Genomic DNA, 17,078 nt, shown 5'->3' with positions numbered 1-17,078 from the left:
GTCCCCTCCAAGCTCCATCCCGGTGAGGCCAACGCCTTCCAGCAGCTCCCACGGCTTCTCTTTCCACCCAGGACCTCATGATCTTTCCTCCTGGCCCCTCCAAGCTCCATCCCAGCAAGGACGACGCCTTCCAGCAGCTCCCACGGCTTCTCTTTCCACCCAGGACCTCATGATCTTTCCTCCTGGCCCCTCCAAGCTCCATCCCAGCGAGGACGACACCTTCCAGCAGCTCCCACGGCTTCTCCTCCCACCCGGGCGCTCGGCGGCCTCTCCGAGCGAGTTTCAAGGCGGCGAAGAAGCGGAAGAAAACCCGTCGAGCTCTTTCGGAGGAAGGAGTTGAGGGATTATCGGCCGGGTAAGGGCTCCCCGGAGGGCCGGGGACCTCCTGGAGCGCTCGGCAGAGGCGCCTCGGCGTTTCCGCGTGACGAACGGCCGGAGGAGAGCGCGGGAACGACTCTCGGGGGCTGCAAACGAGACCCGCTGGGCGAGCGAGCGGCGCCGAGGCCGGGAGGGGGGGAGGTTGATGAAGATTCAGCTGGGGGCGACGCGGGGCTCGCCGGGGCCTCCTGTCCCCCCTCCCCGCTCGCCGCGTCCCTCCGAGAGTCTTTGAGGATTTATTGCTCGTTTTAATCGCGGCCGGGGAATGAATTGGCGGAGGCGGCGCCTTTTATTTACGCGTCCCCGGGACGGAATAACGAGGAGGCTTCGTGATGTATTTTTAATTGAGTTCGGGTGGTTTTCTTCTTCGGAAAAAGGAGAAAAAAAGGTTTCGGGGGGGGCTCGGCCGGCTCCGCAGCAGGTTCCACCTCAAGGGAAACGGAGTAAGGAGCGGGGAGCAGGGTTCAAAAGAGGAAAGAACTCTTGGAACCGGCGTCTTCCAAGCGTGGTGGGAAGGGGAGCGACCTCTGGACTTCAAGAGGCTCAGGAGATGTGGAGGAACCCATGAGGGGGGCAAGAGAGGTGGTGGCATCTCCATCCCCGGAGGCTCGTGAAGCCACCAGTCCATGAAACTGGAATAAGGAGCAGGGATCAGGGTTCAAAAGAGGAAAGAGCTCTTGGAACTGGCGTCTTCCAAGCGTGGTGGGAAGGGGAGCGACCCCTGGACTTCAAGAGGCTCAGAAGATGTGGAGAAATCCATGAGGAGGCCCAGAGAAGTGGTGGCTGCTCCATCCCTGGAGGGGTTGAAGGCCACGTGGGATGGAGCTTGGAGGAACCGGATCCAGTGGGAGGTGTCTCTGCTCGTGGAACTGGGTGGGCTTGGAGGTCCTTCCAATTCCGTGGTTCTGGGCCTGATCGGAGCTCACAAAGTCCATTGAGTTCCTCTTTCTTCTGGTGTCCCAGATCCATCCAGCGCGCTCCTGACTCCACCAGTGGCTGCAGAAAGGGATTGATTGTCCCCTCTGCTGAGCCCAAACCTGGAGCCCGTGTCCAGCTCTGGAGCCCTCGGCACAGGGAGGACACGGAGCTGCTGGAGCGAGGCCGGAGGAGGCCCCGGAGATGATGGGAGGGCTGGAGAACCTCCTGGAGGCCAGGCTGGAGAGTTGGGGGTGTCCAGCCTGGAGAAGAGAAGGCTCCAGGGAGACCTTGGAGCAGCTTCCAGCAGGGAAAGGGGCTCCAGGGAAGCTTCTTCTGGATCAGGGAGAGCAGGGATGGGACGAGGGGAACCGTTTGGAGCTTCTAGAGGGGACATTGAGGTGAGATGTTGAGGAGAAACGTTCTCCTGGGAGGGTGGGGAGGCCCTGGCCCAGGTTTCCCAGAGCAGGGGTGGCTTCTCCATCCCTGGAGGGGTTGAAGGCCACGTTGGATGGAGCTTGGAGCCCCTGATCCAGTGGGAGGTGTCCCTGTTCATGGATCTGGGTGGGCTTTGAGGTCCCTTCCAACCCGTTCCAGGATCCCACGAAGGGTTTCTCCACCCCGGCTGTAGCAGCAGGATCTGCTGCAGCTTCTGCTCCCACGTTCTGGGTCTGTTGGAGCCGTTTCCCCTTTGGACTTTGGACCAAACGATGGGACCAGGTCTGGGCGTTGGGTTCCTAACGAGGAGCAGGGGCTGGATTTGTCCTCCTCCCTCTGGAAGTTCTCTGCACCTTAAGACCTGCTCCCATTGTCCCCGTATCCCATCCCTGGAGCATCTCGGAGATGTTCTCGGGTCAGGTGTCCCTCAAAACTGCTCGGAGTTTATTCAGGAACCATCCAGGTGGAATCACGGCCTCTTGGAGGTCCTGTGTCCTCCAGAGCTGGAGATGGTGGGACATGAGGGTCCCTAGGGAAGAGCTTTTCCTGGTTCCATCCTCTCTATGGAGCTGGGGGGGCTTCATCTCCTCCAGAGCTGGAGATGGTGGGACATGAGGGTCCCTAGGGAAGAGCTTTTCCCGGTTCCATCCTCTCTATGGAGCTGGGGGGGCTTCATCTCCTCCAGCCCTTCAGATGGGAAGAGGAGAAGTGTGGAGGACGGGAAATCAGTCCAGGTGGACCAGCCCAAACCTTCTTTTTGGAGATGAAGAAGCTCCTCATGGAGCTCGTTGGGAAGCTGGAGCGGCGTCACCGTTCCCTCAGGAGGACCGAGTCCTTCCAACGGCTTCAACGCCGCTTCCCAAGGGCTCCGCGTCTCCCACCCTTCTCTCCATCCCCTCTTCCCTCAGACCCATCCCTAAATTTTGCTCCTGCTGGAGGTCAGGATGGAGCTTCCAAGCTCCTTCTGAGCTGCGTCCACCCTGGGAGCAGGATCTGGGCGGTGGAGAAGTTCTCCGGTGGGTTTTTCCGCTCTTGGAAGCTGGAGGAACCTTCTTGATGGTCGCGTTCGTGCTTCGAAAAGACCTTTGGTGCCACCGTGTCCTCTCCTGCAGTTCCAGGAGGAGCAGCGGCGCAGAGAGGCCGAGGAGCGCCGGAGGTTCCCTCTGGAGCAGCGGCTGAAGGAGCACATCATCGGGCAGGAGAGCGCCATCGCCACCGTGGCGGCAGGTAGGACCTCGCGGCTTCTCCTTCCGACGTTAGAAGGACCCTGGAGCGGTGGGAGCAGAAGGACCTCGCGCTCGCTCTGTCCTCCCGCGGCTTCTGCTTCCAAGAAGGAGATGGAGCCGTTGGAGCGAGGCCAGAGGAGCCAATGGAGATGGTGGGAGGGCTGGAGAACCTCCTGGAGGCCGGGCTGGAGAGCTGGGGGTGTCCATCCTGGAGAAGAGAAGGCTCCAGGGAGACCTTGGAGCAGCTTCCAGCAGGGAAAGGGGCTCCAGGAGAGCTTCTTCTGGATGAGGGAGAGCAGGGATGGGACGAGGGGAACCATTTGGAGCTTCTAGAGGGGAGATTGAGGTGAGATCTTGGGGAGAAACATTCTCCTGGGAGGGTGGGGAGGCCACGGAGATGATGTGAGGGCTGGAGAACCTCCTGGAGGCCAGGCTGGGCGAGTTGACCTTGTTGAGAAGAGTTTCCACTGTTGAGAGTCCAAATTAAATCAAGCCAGGTTAGATCCGAAGAGCCCGAGCGCTTGGGGCTGGGAGGGGACCCCAAAGCGAGGAGAAGGGAATGCTTCACGTGGGACCAAGGGGTGGAGCTGGAGGAGAAGCAGAGCAGCACGTTAACTTCGTTATGGGAACGAGCTGGTCACTCGGAGACGGCTGGAAGGGTGTTGGGCGTCTGCGGAGCAGAGGGGGACGAGGTCTGGTCGTCGTGGACTCGTGGAATCGTGAAGGTTGGAGAAGATCCCCAAGCTCCTCCAGTCCAACCCTCAGCCCAAGCCCACCCAGGTGACCGAACCCTGTCCCCAAGGCCACGGCCACACGCGTTTTGGACCCTCCAGGGATGGAGACGCCACCAGCGCCCTGAGAAGCGTCTGCCAGGGCTTCCCAACCCTTTCCGTGAAGGAACTTCTCCCAGGATCCAACCTCAACCTCCCCTGGAGCAACTTGAGGCTGTTTCCTCTCATCCATCCCGTGTTCTTAGGGAGGAGACACCAACCCACCTCCCCACAAGCTCCTTTCTGGAGAGCGAGGAGGTCTCCCCTCAGCCTCCTCTTCTCCAGACTCAACCCCAGGTCCCTCAGCTGCTCCCTCCACCCTTGTTCTCCAGCCCCTTCCCAGCTCCATTCCCTTCTCCAGATGTTCTCCAGCTCCTCAAGGTTCTTCACGTGGGGGTGTTGGTTGAGCATGATCCAGCAGGGCCCAGGGGGCCAAGGAGGCCAAGGGCATCTTGGCTTGGAGCAGCCCCGGCGTGGCCAGCAGGGCCAGGGAGGTTCTTCTCCCTCTGGGGAGACCCAACCTCGAATCCTGGGGTCAGTGCTGGGTCCTTCTCTCCAAGAAAGACCTTGAGGGGCTGGAGAACGTCTGGAGAAGGGAACGGAGCTGGGGAAGGGGCTGGAGAACAAGCCTGAGGGCCCTGGGGGTGTTTATCCTGGAGAAGAGGAGGCTGAGGGGAGACCTCGTTGCTGTCTCCAACTCCCTGAGAGGAGGTTGTGGAGAGGAGGGAGCTGGGCTCTTCTCCCAAGGGCCAGGGGACAGGACGAGAGGGAACGGCCTCAAGCTCCACTGGAGCTCCAACTGGACACCAGAGAGAAATTCCTCATGGAAAAGGTCACTGGGAGCTGGTGGAATCTGCCCAGGGAGGGGGTCGAGTCCCCTTCCTGGAGGGGTTTGAGGGCCGGGTGGACGAGGTGCTGAGGGACACGGGTTGGGGATGGATGGGAATGGTTGGACTCCATGATCCGATGGGTCCTTTCCAACCTGGTGATTCTGTGATTCCAGGATTCTATGAGTCTACGATTCTATGGGTCTATGAGTCTAGGATTCCAGGATTCTATGATTCTATGATTCAAGGATTCTATGATTCTATGAATCTAGGGGTTTGGATTCTAGGATTCTAGGAGTCTAGGATTCTAGGAGTCTAGGAGTCTAGGACTCTAGGATTCTATGGGTCTATGATTCTAGGAGTCTAGGATTCTAGTATTCTAGATTCTAGGATTCTATGGGTCTATGAGTCTAGGATTCCAGGATTCTATGATTCTCTGTGTGTATGAGTATAGGATTCTAGGATTGAAGGATTCTAGGATTCTAGGATTCTATGAGTCTAGGATTCTAGGATTCTATGGGTCCAGGATTCTAGGATTCTAAGATTCTATGAATCTATGAGTCTTTGATTCTCTGATTCTCTGAGTCTATGAGTCTAGGATTTTAGGATTCTAGGATTCTATGAGTCTATGAGTCTAGGATTCTATGGGTCTGTGATTCTATGGGTCTAGGATTCTAGGAGTCTAGGATTCTACGAGTCTTTGATTCTGTGGGTCTGTGATTCTCGGATTCTAGGAGTCTCTGAGTCTAGGATTTTAGGATTCTATGGGTCTATGAGTCTATGATTCTAGGATTTGAGGATTGGAGGATTCTAGGATTCTATGAGTCGATGAGTCTAGGATTCTATGAGTCTAGGAGTCTACGATTCTAGGAGTCTATGATTCTAGGATTTTATGAGTCTATGATTCTAGGATTCTATGAGTCCTGGAGTCTAGGATTCTATGAGTCTGTGAGTCTAGGATTCTAGTATTCTATTAGTCTAGGATTCTAGGATTCAAGGATTCTAGGATTCTATGAGTCTAGGAGTCTAGGATTCTATGAGTCTAGGAGTCTACGAGTCTAGGATTCTATGAGTCTGAGTCTAGGATTCTAGGAGTCTGTGAGTCTATGAGGATTCTAGGATTCTGTGATCCCAGGATTCTATGAGTCTAGGATTCTAGGAGTCTATGAGTCTAGGATTTGAGGATTCTAGGATTCGAGGATTCAAGGATTCTAGGATTCTAGGAATCTATGAGTCTAGGATTCTAGGATTCGAGGATTCTTGGATTCTGTGAGTCTATGAGTCTAGGATTCTAGGATTTGAGAATTCAGGTATTCGTGGATTCTAGGATTCTAGGATTCTGTCTATGAGTCTAGGATTCTGTGATCCCAGGATTCTGTGATCCCAGGCCTCTCGGAGTCTCTGACTCCAGGATTTTCGGATTCTCTGATTCAATCCCGGGCCCGGAGGTGCCGTTGCGGGGAGCAGGTTGAGCTCAAACCTCCTCGCTACCGACCCCGCCGACCTTCTCCGTGTCCTGGTGGCTCACAAAGAGGAGCCCGGTGCCGGCCCAGCCAGCTCCGGCTCGGCCCCCGCGGACACGGCCGCGCCCGGGGGCAGCGTCTCCGGCTAATTGGGAAGCTTTGATTAATGGGGAGCGCCTGGTCCTGCCCCAGGTGGTGCTGCTGCCGCCCTTTGTGGAGCTGGAGCCTTATTAAATTACGGGGGGACGCGCTCGCTTCGCCCCCCGCGGGCGCGGGAGCCTCCCCCGCTCCCTCCGGCCTCGCCGCTCGGCCGCTCTCCGAGCCAGGAGGGATCTCCAGCCCCGAATCCTTCTTTCCGACCCCTCCAAGTTGAGTTGTTGGGGTTATTTACTCGCTCCGGGGGGTCTCCTCCGGCCGGGAACCCCGAGGTGGGACACGACTGGCTTCGTCTCCTCCTCAAACCCGGACTCTGCGTCTTCCGAGCTTCTTCTTGGAGCAGCGAATGCACCAAATCCCTGAGTTGCTGGACTTGGTCGGGGGTCGCGGGCGTCCCCAGCGCTGGGAGGACCTGGAGCTGCTGGAGCGAGGCCGGAGGAGGCCCCGGAGATGATGGGAGGGCTGGAGAACCTCCTGTTGGAGGCCAAATCCACCCGGAGGAGCAGCTCGAAGGCTCCCAGGGCGGCTCCATCCGTGGTTTGGGTTCTCCTCAGGTCTCCCCGCAGCGTCCAGAGCTCTTGAGGGGTCGGTGGAGAAACCTCTCCTGCCTGAGGGGGTTTGGAGGGTTTGGAGGGGGTTGGTGATCCCAGAGGGGTCTGCGATCCCATGAGCGGCCCGGGAGCAGCTCCGAGGAGAAGGACTCGGGGCGCTGGGGGAGGAGAAGCTCAACAGGAGCCAGAAAGGCGTGTTCCCAGCCCAGGAGGACAACGAGATCCTGGGCTGCAGCCAAAGCTGGGGGAGAAGAGGGTGAGGGAGGGGATTGTCCCCTCTGCTCCTCTGGTGGGACCAAACCTGGAGCCCGTGTCCAGCTCTGGAGCCCTCGGCACAGGGAGGACACGGAGCTGCTGGAGCGAGGCCGGAGGAGGCCCCGGAGATGGTGGGAGGGCTGGAGAACCTCCTGGAGGCCAGGCTGGAGAGTTGGGGGTGTCCATCCTGGAGAGGAGAAGGCTCCAGGGAGACCTTGGAGCAGCTTCCAGGGCTCCAGGGATGCTTCTTCTGGATGAGGGAGAGCAGGGATGGGATGAGTGGAATGGTTTGGAGCTTCTAGAGGGGGGATTGAGGTGAGATCTTGAGGAGAAACGTTCTCCTGGGAGGGTTTGGAGGTCCTGGTCCAGGTTTCCCAGAGCCGTGGTGGCTGCTCCATCCCTGGAGATGCTGGAGTCCAGGTTGGATGGAGCTTGGAGTCCCTGATCCAGCGGGAAGTGTCCTTGTTCATGGATCTGGATGGGCTTTAAGGTCCCAGCTCCAGCAGGATCTCAGAGCCACCTTCCCAAAGCCACGTCCTACGCCAGGAGCTCGTGATCTTTCCTCTTGGCCCCTCCAAGCTCCATCCCAGCGAGGACGACGCCTTCCAGCAGCTCCCAGGATCTCATGATCTTTCCTCCTGGCCCCTCCAAGCTCCATCCCGGTGAGGCCAACACCTTCCAGCAGCTCCCACGGCTTCTCCTTCCCTCCAGGATCTCATGGTCTTTCCTCCTGGCCCCTCCAAGCTCCATCCCAGCGAGGTCAACACCTTCCAGCAGCTCCCACGGCTTCTCTTTCCACCCAGGACCTCATGATCTTTCCTCCTGGCCCCTCCAAGCTCCATCCCAGCGAGGACGACGCCTTCCAGCATCTCCCAGGGCTTCTCCTTCCATCCAGGATCTCGTGATCTTTCCTCCTGGCCCCTCCAAGCTCCATCCCAGCGAGGCCAACACCTTCCAGCAGCTCCCAGGAGCTCGTGATCTTTCCTCCTGGCCCCTCCAAGCTCCATCCCAGCGAGGCTGACGCCTTCCAGCAGCTCCCAGGATCTCATGATCTTTCCTCCTGTCCCCTCCAAGCTCCATCCCGGTGAGGCCAACGCCTTCCAGCAGCTCCCACGGCTTCTCTTTCCACCCAGGACCTCATGATCTTTCCTCCTGGCCCCTCCAAGCTCCATCCCAGCAAGGACGACGCCTTCCAGCAGCTCCCACGGCTTCTCTTTCCACCCAGGACCTCATGATCTTTCCTCCTGGCCCCTCCAAGCTCCATCCCAGCGAGGACGACACCTTCCAGCAGCTCCCACGGCTTCTCCTCCCACCCGGGCGCTCGGCGGCCTCTCCGAGCGAGTTTCAAGGCGGCGAAGAAGCGGAAGAAAACCCGTCGAGCTCTTTCGGAGGAAGGAGTTGAGGGATTATCGGCCGGGTAAGGGCTCCCCGGAGGGCCGGGGACCTCCTGGAGCGCTCGGCAGAGGCGCCTCGGCGTTTCCGCGTGACGAACGGCCGGAGGAGAGCGCGGGAACGACTCTCGGGGGCTGCAAACGAGACCCGCTGGGCGAGCGAGCGGCGCCGAGGCCGGGAGGGGGGGAGGTTGATGAAGATTCAGCTGGGGGCGACGCGGGGCTCGCCGGGGCCTCCTGTCCCCCCTCCCCGCTCGCCGCGTCCCTCCGAGAGTCTTTGAGGATTTATTGCTCGTTTTAATCGCGGCCGGGGAATGAATTGGCGGAGGCGGCGCCTTTTATTTACGCGTCCCCGGGACGGAATAACGAGGAGGCTTCGTGATGTATTTTTAATTGAGTTCGGGTGGTTTTCTTCTTCGGAAAAAGGAGAAAAAAAGGTTTCGGGGGGGGCTCGGCCGGCTCCGCAGCAGGTTCCACCTCAAGGGAAACGGAGTAAGGAGCGGGGAGCAGGGTTCAAAAGAGGAAAGAACTCTTGGAACCGGCGTCTTCCAAGCGTGGTGGGAAGGGGAGCGACCTCTGGACTTCAAGAGGCTCAGGAGATGTGGAGGAACCCATGAGGGGGGCAAGAGAGGTGGTGGCATCTCCATCCCCGGAGGCTCGTGAAGCCACCAGTCCATGAAACTGGAATAAGGAGCAGGGATCAGGGTTCAAAAGAGGAAAGAGCTCTTGGAACTGGCGTCTTCCAAGCGTGGTGGGAAGGGGAGCGACCCCTGGACTTCAAGAGGCTCAGAAGATGTGGAGAAATCCATGAGGAGGCCCAGAGAAGTGGTGGCTGCTCCATCCCTGGAGGGGTTGAAGGCCACGTGGGATGGAGCTTGGAGGAACCGGATCCAGTGGGAGGTGTCTCTGCTCGTGGAACTGGGTGGGCTTGGAGGTCCTTCCAATTCCGTGGTTCTGGGCCTGATCGGAGCTCACAAAGTCCATTGAGTTCCTCTTTCTTCTGGTGTCCCAGATCCATCCAGCGCGCTCCTGACTCCACCAGTGGCTGCAGAAAGGGATTGATTGTCCCCTCTGCTGAGCCCAAACCTGGAGCCCGTGTCCAGCTCTGGAGCCCTCGGCACAGGGAGGACACGGAGCTGCTGGAGCGAGGCCGGAGGAGGCCCCGGAGATGATGGGAGGGCTGGAGAACCTCCTGGAGGCCAGGCTGGAGAGTTGGGGGTGTCCAGCCTGGAGAAGAGAAGGCTCCAGGGAGACCTTGGAGCAGCTTCCAGCAGGGAAAGGGGCTCCAGGGAAGCTTCTTCTGGATCAGGGAGAGCAGGGATGGGACGAGGGGAACCGTTTGGAGCTTCTAGAGGGGACATTGAGGTGAGATGTTGAGGAGAAACGTTCTCCTGGGAGGGTGGGGAGGCCCTGGCCCAGGTTTCCCAGAGCAGGGGTGGCTTCTCCATCCCTGGAGGGGTTGAAGGCCACGTTGGATGGAGCTTGGAGCCCCTGATCCAGTGGGAGGTGTCCCTGTTCATGGATCTGGGTGGGCTTTGAGGTCCCTTCCAACCCGTTCCAGGATCCCACGAAGGGTTTCTCCACCCCGGCTGTAGCAGCAGGATCTGCTGCAGCTTCTGCTCCCACGTTCTGGGTCTGTTGGAGCCGTTTCCCCTTTGGACTTTGGACCAAACGATGGGACCAGGTCTGGGCGTTGGGTTCCTAACGAGGAGCAGGGGCTGGATTTGTCCTCCTCCCTCTGGAAGTTCTCTGCACCTTAAGACCTGCTCCCATTGTCCCCGTATCCCATCCCTGGAGCATCTCGGAGATGTTCTCGGGTCAGGTGTCCCTCAAAACTGCTCGGAGTTTATTCAGGAACCATCCAGGTGGAATCACGGCCTCTTGGAGGTCCTGTGTCCTCCAGAGCTGGAGATGGTGGGACATGAGGGTCCCTAGGGAAGAGCTTTTCCTGGTTCCATCCTCTCTATGGAGCTGGGGGGGCTTCATCTCCTCCAGAGCTGGAGATGGTGGGACATGAGGGTCCCTAGGGAAGAGCTTTTCCCGGTTCCATCCTCTCTATGGAGCTGGGGGGGCTTCATCTCCTCCAGCCCTTCAGATGGGAAGAGGAGAAGTGTGGAGGACGGGAAATCAGTCCAGGTGGACCAGCCCAAACCTTCTTTTTGGAGATGAAGAAGCTCCTCATGGAGCTCGTTGGGAAGCTGGAGCGGCGTCACCGTTCCCTCAGGAGGACCGAGTCCTTCCAACGGCTTCAACGCCGCTTCCCAAGGGCTCCGCGTCTCCCACCCTTCTCTCCATCCCCTCTTCCCTCAGACCCATCCCTAAATTTTGCTCCTGCTGGAGGTCAGGATGGAGCTTCCAAGCTCCTTCTGAGCTGCGTCCACCCTGGGAGCAGGATCTGGGCGGTGGAGAAGTTCTCCGGTGGGTTTTTCCGCTCTTGGAAGCTGGAGGAACCTTCTTGATGGTCGCGTTCGTGCTTCGAAAAGACCTTTGGTGCCACCGTGTCCTCTCCTGCAGTTCCAGGAGGAGCAGCGGCGCAGAGAGGCCGAGGAGCGCCGGAGGTTCCCTCTGGAGCAGCGGCTGAAGGAGCACATCATCGGGCAGGAGAGCGCCATCGCCACCGTGGCGGCAGGTAGGACCTCGCGGCTTCTCCTTCCGACGTTAGAAGGACCCTGGAGCGGTGGGAGCAGAAGGACCTCGCGCTCGCTCTGTCCTCCCGCGGCTTCTGCTTCCAAGAAGGAGATGGAGCCGTTGGAGCGAGGCCAGAGGAGCCAATGGAGATGGTGGGAGGGCTGGAGAACCTCCTGGAGGCCGGGCTGGAGAGCTGGGGGTGTCCATCCTGGAGAAGAGAAGGCTCCAGGGAGACCTTGGAGCAGCTTCCAGCAGGGAAAGGGGCTCCAGGAGAGCTTCTTCTGGATGAGGGAGAGCAGGGATGGGACGAGGGGAACCATTTGGAGCTTCTAGAGGGGAGATTGAGGTGAGATCTTGGGGAGAAACATTCTCCTGGGAGGGTGGGGAGGCCACGGAGATGATGTGAGGGCTGGAGAACCTCCTGGAGGCCAGGCTGGGCGAGTTGACCTTGTTGAGAAGAGTTTCCACTGTTGAGAGTCCAAATTAAATCAAGCCAGGTTAGATCCGAAGAGCCCGAGCGCTTGGGGCTGGGAGGGGACCCCAAAGCGAGGAGAAGGGAATGCTTCACGTGGGACCAAGGGGTGGAGCTGGAGGAGAAGCAGAGCAGCACGTTAACTTCGTTATGGGAACGAGCTGGTCACTCGGAGACGGCTGGAAGGGTGTTGGGCGTCTGCGGAGCAGAGGGGGACGAGGTCTGGTCGTCGTGGACTCGTGGAATCGTGAAGGTTGGAGAAGATCCCCAAGCTCCTCCAGTCCAACCCTCAGCCCAAGCCCACCCAGGTGACCGAACCCTGTCCCCAAGGCCACGGCCACACGCGTTTTGGACCCTCCAGGGATGGAGACGCCACCAGCGCCCTGAGAAGCGTCTGCCAGGGCTTCCCAACCCTTTCCGTGAAGGAACTTCTCCCAGGATCCAACCTCAACCTCCCCTGGAGCAACTTGAGGCTGTTTCCTCTCATCCATCCCGTGTTCTTAGGGAGGAGACACCAACCCACCTCCCCACAAGCTCCTTTCTGGAGAGCGAGGAGGTCTCCCCTCAGCCTCCTCTTCTCCAGACTCAACCCCAGGTCCCTCAGCTGCTCCCTCCACCCTTGTTCTCCAGCCCCTTCCCAGCTCCATTCCCTTCTCCAGATGTTCTCCAGCTCCTCAAGGTTCTTCACGTGGGGGTGTTGGTTGAGCATGATCCAGCAGGGCCCAGGGGGCCAAGGAGGCCAAGGGCATCTTGGCTTGGAGCAGCCCCGGCGTGGCCAGCAGGGCCAGGGAGGTTCTTCTCCCTCTGGGGAGACCCAACCTCGAATCCTGGGGTCAGTGCTGGGTCCTTCTCTCCAAGAAAGACCTTGAGGGGCTGGAGAACGTCTGGAGAAGGGAACGGAGCTGGGGAAGGGGCTGGAGAACAAGCCTGAGGGCCCTGGGGGTGTTTATCCTGGAGAAGAGGAGGCTGAGGGGAGACCTCGTTGCTGTCTCCAACTCCCTGAGAGGAGGTTGTGGAGAGGAGGGAGCTGGGCTCTTCTCCCAAGGGCCAGGGGACAGGACGAGAGGGAACGGCCTCAAGCTCCACTGGAGCTCCAACTGGACACCAGAGAGAAATTCCTCATGGAAAAGGTCACTGGGAGCTGGTGGAATCTGCCCAGGGAGGGGGTCGAGTCCCCTTCCTGGAGGGGTTTGAGGGCCGGGTGGACGAGGTGCTGAGGGACACGGGTTGGGGATGGATGGGAATGGTTGGACTCCATGATCCGATGGGTCCTTTCCAACCTGGTGATTCTGTGATTCCAGGATTCTATGAGTCTACGATTCTATGGGTCTATGAGTCTAGGATTCCAGGATTCTATGATTCTATGATTCAAGGATTCTATGATTCTATGAATCTAGGGGTTTGGATTCTAGGATTCTAGGAGTCTAGGATTCTAGGAGTCTAGGAGTCTAGGACTCTAGGATTCTATGGGTCTATGATTCTAGGAGTCTAGGATTCTAGTATTCTAGATTCTAGGATTCTATGGGTCTATGAGTCTAGGATTCCAGGATTCTATGATTCTCTGTGTGTATGAGTATAGGATTCTAGGATTGAAGGATTCTAGGATTCTAGGATTCTATGAGTCTAGGATTCTAGGATTCTATGGGTCCAGGATTCTAGGATTCTAAGATTCTATGAATCTATGAGTCTTTGATTCTCTGATTCTCTGAGTCTATGAGTCTAGGATTTTAGGATTCTAGGATTCTATGAGTCTATGAGTCTAGGATTCTATGGGTCTGTGATTCTATGGGTCTAGGATTCTAGGAGTCTAGGATTCTACGAGTCTTTGATTCTGTGGGTCTGTGATTCTCGGATTCTAGGAGTCTCTGAGTCTAGGATTTTAGGATTCTATGGGTCTATGAGTCTATGATTCTAGGATTTGAGGATTGGAGGATTCTAGGATTCTATGAGTCGATGAGTCTAGGATTCTATGAGTCTAGGAGTCTACGATTCTAGGAGTCTATGATTCTAGGATTTTATGAGTCTATGATTCTAGGATTCTATGAGTCCTGGAGTCTAGGATTCTATGAGTCTGTGAGTCTAGGATTCTAGTATTCTATTAGTCTAGGATTCTAGGATTCAAGGATTCTAGGATTCTATGAGTCTAGGAGTCTAGGATTCTATGAGTCTAGGAGTCTACGAGTCTAGGATTCTATGAGTCTGAGTCTAGGATTCTAGGAGTCTGTGAGTCTATGAGGATTCTAGGATTCTGTGATCCCAGGATTCTATGAGTCTAGGATTCTAGGAGTCTATGAGTCTAGGATTTGAGGATTCTAGGATTCGAGGATTCAAGGATTCTAGGATTCTAGGAATCTATGAGTCTAGGATTCTAGGATTCGAGGATTCTTGGATTCTGTGAGTCTATGAGTCTAGGATTCTAGGATTTGAGAATTCAGGTATTCGTGGATTCTAGGATTCTAGGATTCTGTCTATGAGTCTAGGATTCTGTGATCCCAGGATTCTGTGATCCCAGGCCTCTCGGAGTCTCTGACTCCAGGATTTTCGGATTCTCTGATTCAATCCCGGGCCCGGAGGTGCCGTTGCGGGGAGCAGGTTGAGCTCAAACCTCCTCGCTACCGACCCCGCCGACCTTCTCCGTGTCCTGGTGGCTCACAAAGAGGAGCCCGGTGCCGGCCCAGCCAGCTCCGGCTCGGCCCCCGCGGACACGGCCGCGCCCGGGGGCAGCGTCTCCGGCTAATTGGGAAGCTTTGATTAATGGGGAGCGCCTGGTCCTGCCCCAGGTGGTGCTGCTGCCGCCCTTTGTGGAGCTGGAGCCTTATTAAATTACGGGGGGACGCGCTCGCTTCGCCCCCCGCGGGCGCGGGAGCCTCCCCCGCTCCCTCCGGCCTCGCCGCTCGGCCGCTCTCCGAGCCAGGAGGGATCTCCAGCCCCGAATCCTTCTTTCCGACCCCTCCAAGTTGAGTTGTTGGGGTTATTTACTCGCTCCGGGGGGTCTCCTCCGGCCGGGAACCCCGAGGTGGGACACGACTGGCTTCGTCTCCTCCTCAAACCCGGACTCTGCGTCTTCCGAGCTTCTTCTTGGAGCAGCGAATGCACCAAATCCCTGAGTTGCTGGACTTGGTCGGGGGTCGCGGGCGTCCCCAGCGCTGGGAGGACCTGGAGCTGCTGGAGCGAGGCCGGAGGAGGCCCCGGAGATGATGGGAGGGCTGGAGAACCTCCTGTTGGAGGCCAAATCCACCCGGAGGAGCAGCTCGAAGGCTCCCAGGGCGGCTCCATCCGTGGTTTGGGTTCTCCTCAGGTCTCCCCGCAGCGTCCAGAGCTCTTGAGGGGTCGGTGGAGAAACCTCTCCTGCCTGAGGGGGTTTGGAGGGTTTGGAGGGGGTTGGTGATCCCAGAGGGGTCTGCGATCCCATGAGCGGCCCGGGAGCAGCTCCGAGGAGAAGGACTCGGGGCGCTGGGGGAGGAGAAGCTCAACAGGAGCCAGAAAGGCGTGTTCCCAGCCCAGGAGGACAACGAGATCCTGGGCTGCAGCCAAAGCTGGGGGAGAAGAGGGTGAGGGAGGGGATTGTCCCCTCTGCTCCTCTGGTGGGACCAAACCTGGAGCCCGTGTCCAGCTCTGGAGCCCTCGGCACAGGGAGGACACGGAGCTGCTGGAGCGAGGCCGGAGGAGGCCCCGGAGATGGTGGGAGGGCTGGAGAACCTCCTGGAGGCCAGGCTGGAGAGTTGGGGTTGTCCATCCTGGAGAAGAGAAGGCTCCAGGGAGACCTTGGAGCAGCTTCCAGCAGGGAAAGGGGCTCCAGGGAAGCTTCTGCTGGATCAGGAGGGCAGGGATGGGACGAGGGGAACTGTTTGGAGCTTCTAGAGGGGAGATTGAGGTGAGATCTTGAGGAGAACATTCTCCTGAGAAGGTTGGGAGGTCCTGGCCCAGGTTTCCCAGAGCCGTGGTGGCTGCTCCATCCCTGGAGGGGTTGAAGGCCACGTTGGATGGAGCTTGGAGCCCCTGATCCAGTGGGAGGTGACCCTGCTCGTGGATCTGGGTGGGCTTTAAGGTCCCTTGAACCCAACCCATTCCGTGATTCCATGATTCTCTGACTCCATCCACTTTCTCTGGTGACACAGAAGGTCACCGTGTTTCTCAAGCCGTGGCTTGCGTGTCCTTCGCTTTAAGATGAGGCTCTGGTGGAGGTGTCCCTGCCCATGGAATCATGGAATCACCAGGTTGGAAGAGACCCACCGGATCATGGAGTCCAACCCTTCCCATCCATCACTAACCCGTGTCCCTCAGCACCTCGTCCACCCGGCCCTCAAACCCCTCCAGGAAGGGGACTCGACCCCCTCCCTGAGAAGATTCCACCAGCTCCCAGTGACCTTTTCCATGAGAAATTTCCATCCTGAACTTCTCCTGGTGGAGCTTGAGGCCGTTCCCTCTCGTCCTGTCCCCTGTCCCTTGGGAGAAGAGCCCAGCTCCCTCCTCTCCACAACCTCCTCTCAGGGAGTTGGAGAGAGCAACGAGGTCTCCCCTCAGCCTCCTCTTCTCCAGGCGGAACCCCCCCAGGTTCCTCACATGCTCCTCTTGTTCTCCAGCCCCTTCCCCAGCTCCGTTCCCTTCTCCAGACTCACTCCAGCCCCTCAACATCCTTCTTGAGGTGAGGGACCCACCACGAGGTGCTTGGATCTGGATGTGCTTCCAAACCCCTTCCCACCCAACCCATTCCCTGCTTCCGAGGCCACCAGGGGCTGTTGACCCTTGAGGTCCCTTCCCAACCGTGATCCTAGAATCCTCCCTCCTCCTGCAGCCACCGGTGGGGGGGGGGGGGGGGTGGGTGGAGGAGCGGATCCTGGTGACGCCTCCATCCTTGGATCGTGGATTCCGAGCCTGGAGGACGGAGGAGGATCCCCCGCTGGGTCCTGGCGCCCTCGCCCCGCGGCCCCTTGGAGCCGGGGCGGGTGGGAGACTCTTCGCTGAGTGAAACGATGCGATAAAGGGACGTTTATTACGCTCACAAATCGGCCGAAACCAATTTTGGTGCCATGGAACCCCTGGAGAACCTCTGGGCTATTGATCGCCACCAAGTAATACAGCGAATTCATCAGCTCGAGCCGGGGGCCTCTCGGAGACGCCGTGACGGAGGCGCCGAACAAAGCGAGAAGCGCTTGGAAATGGCTCCGGAGGAGAAGGACCCAACGTCCTCGTCAACCTCTTGGCTCGGACGCCGGCTCCGAAGGCTTCGATGGAATTTTGGGGAGAAGACGCCCGGACGCCTTTTCATTATTCGTTTCGGCCGTTCCTGAAGTTGTGGTGGGACAGGGAGAAGTTTCCCAGAGGATTCCGGGCGCGACCCTCAACCTGGAGAGGTCAAGGGGGGGTGGTGGGTGCAGATCCAAGGAGAGGACGGGACCCACCGGCTTCTCCTCCTTCCGACTGGCTCTGCCCTTGGATGGTGTCAGTGTTCCTCGGGATGAAGCCAACGGGGCTTGGACGATGCGGAAGAGCTGCTGGATCTGGGGGGTGGGGGCTCCTCTCCATGAGATTCAAACCCTCCTCTCCAGGACAACCAGGATGGTCCAGGTTTTCTGACCCTCCTCTCCAGGACAACCAGGTTTTCTGA

The 17,078-nt window shown here is 58.4% G+C and overlaps 1 protein-coding gene across 1 annotated transcript in view; it reads left to right on the top strand.

Annotated features, from left to right (window-relative positions):
- The window catches only part of CLPB (ClpB family mitochondrial disaggregase), a 71,987-nt gene that overhangs the window by 43,020 nt on the left and 11,889 nt on the right, over positions 1-17,078 (top strand). Inside the window, exon 7 of the mRNA XM_069881723.1 lies at positions 2,844-2,958. Within this exon, the coding sequence (XP_069737824.1) occupies positions 2,844-2,958 (115 nt within the window). The remainder of the gene's footprint in view (positions 1-2,843; positions 2,959-17,078) is intronic.

The sequence above is a fragment of the Phaenicophaeus curvirostris genome, unplaced genomic scaffold, assembly GCF_032191515.1.
Source record: "Phaenicophaeus curvirostris isolate KB17595 unplaced genomic scaffold, BPBGC_Pcur_1.0 scaffold_59, whole genome shotgun sequence".
Lineage (NCBI taxonomy): Eukaryota > Metazoa > Chordata > Aves > Cuculiformes > Cuculidae > Phaenicophaeus > Phaenicophaeus curvirostris.
The sequence above is the reverse complement of the archived record's forward strand: the minus strand, read 5'-3'. Positions and strand labels throughout refer to the sequence as shown.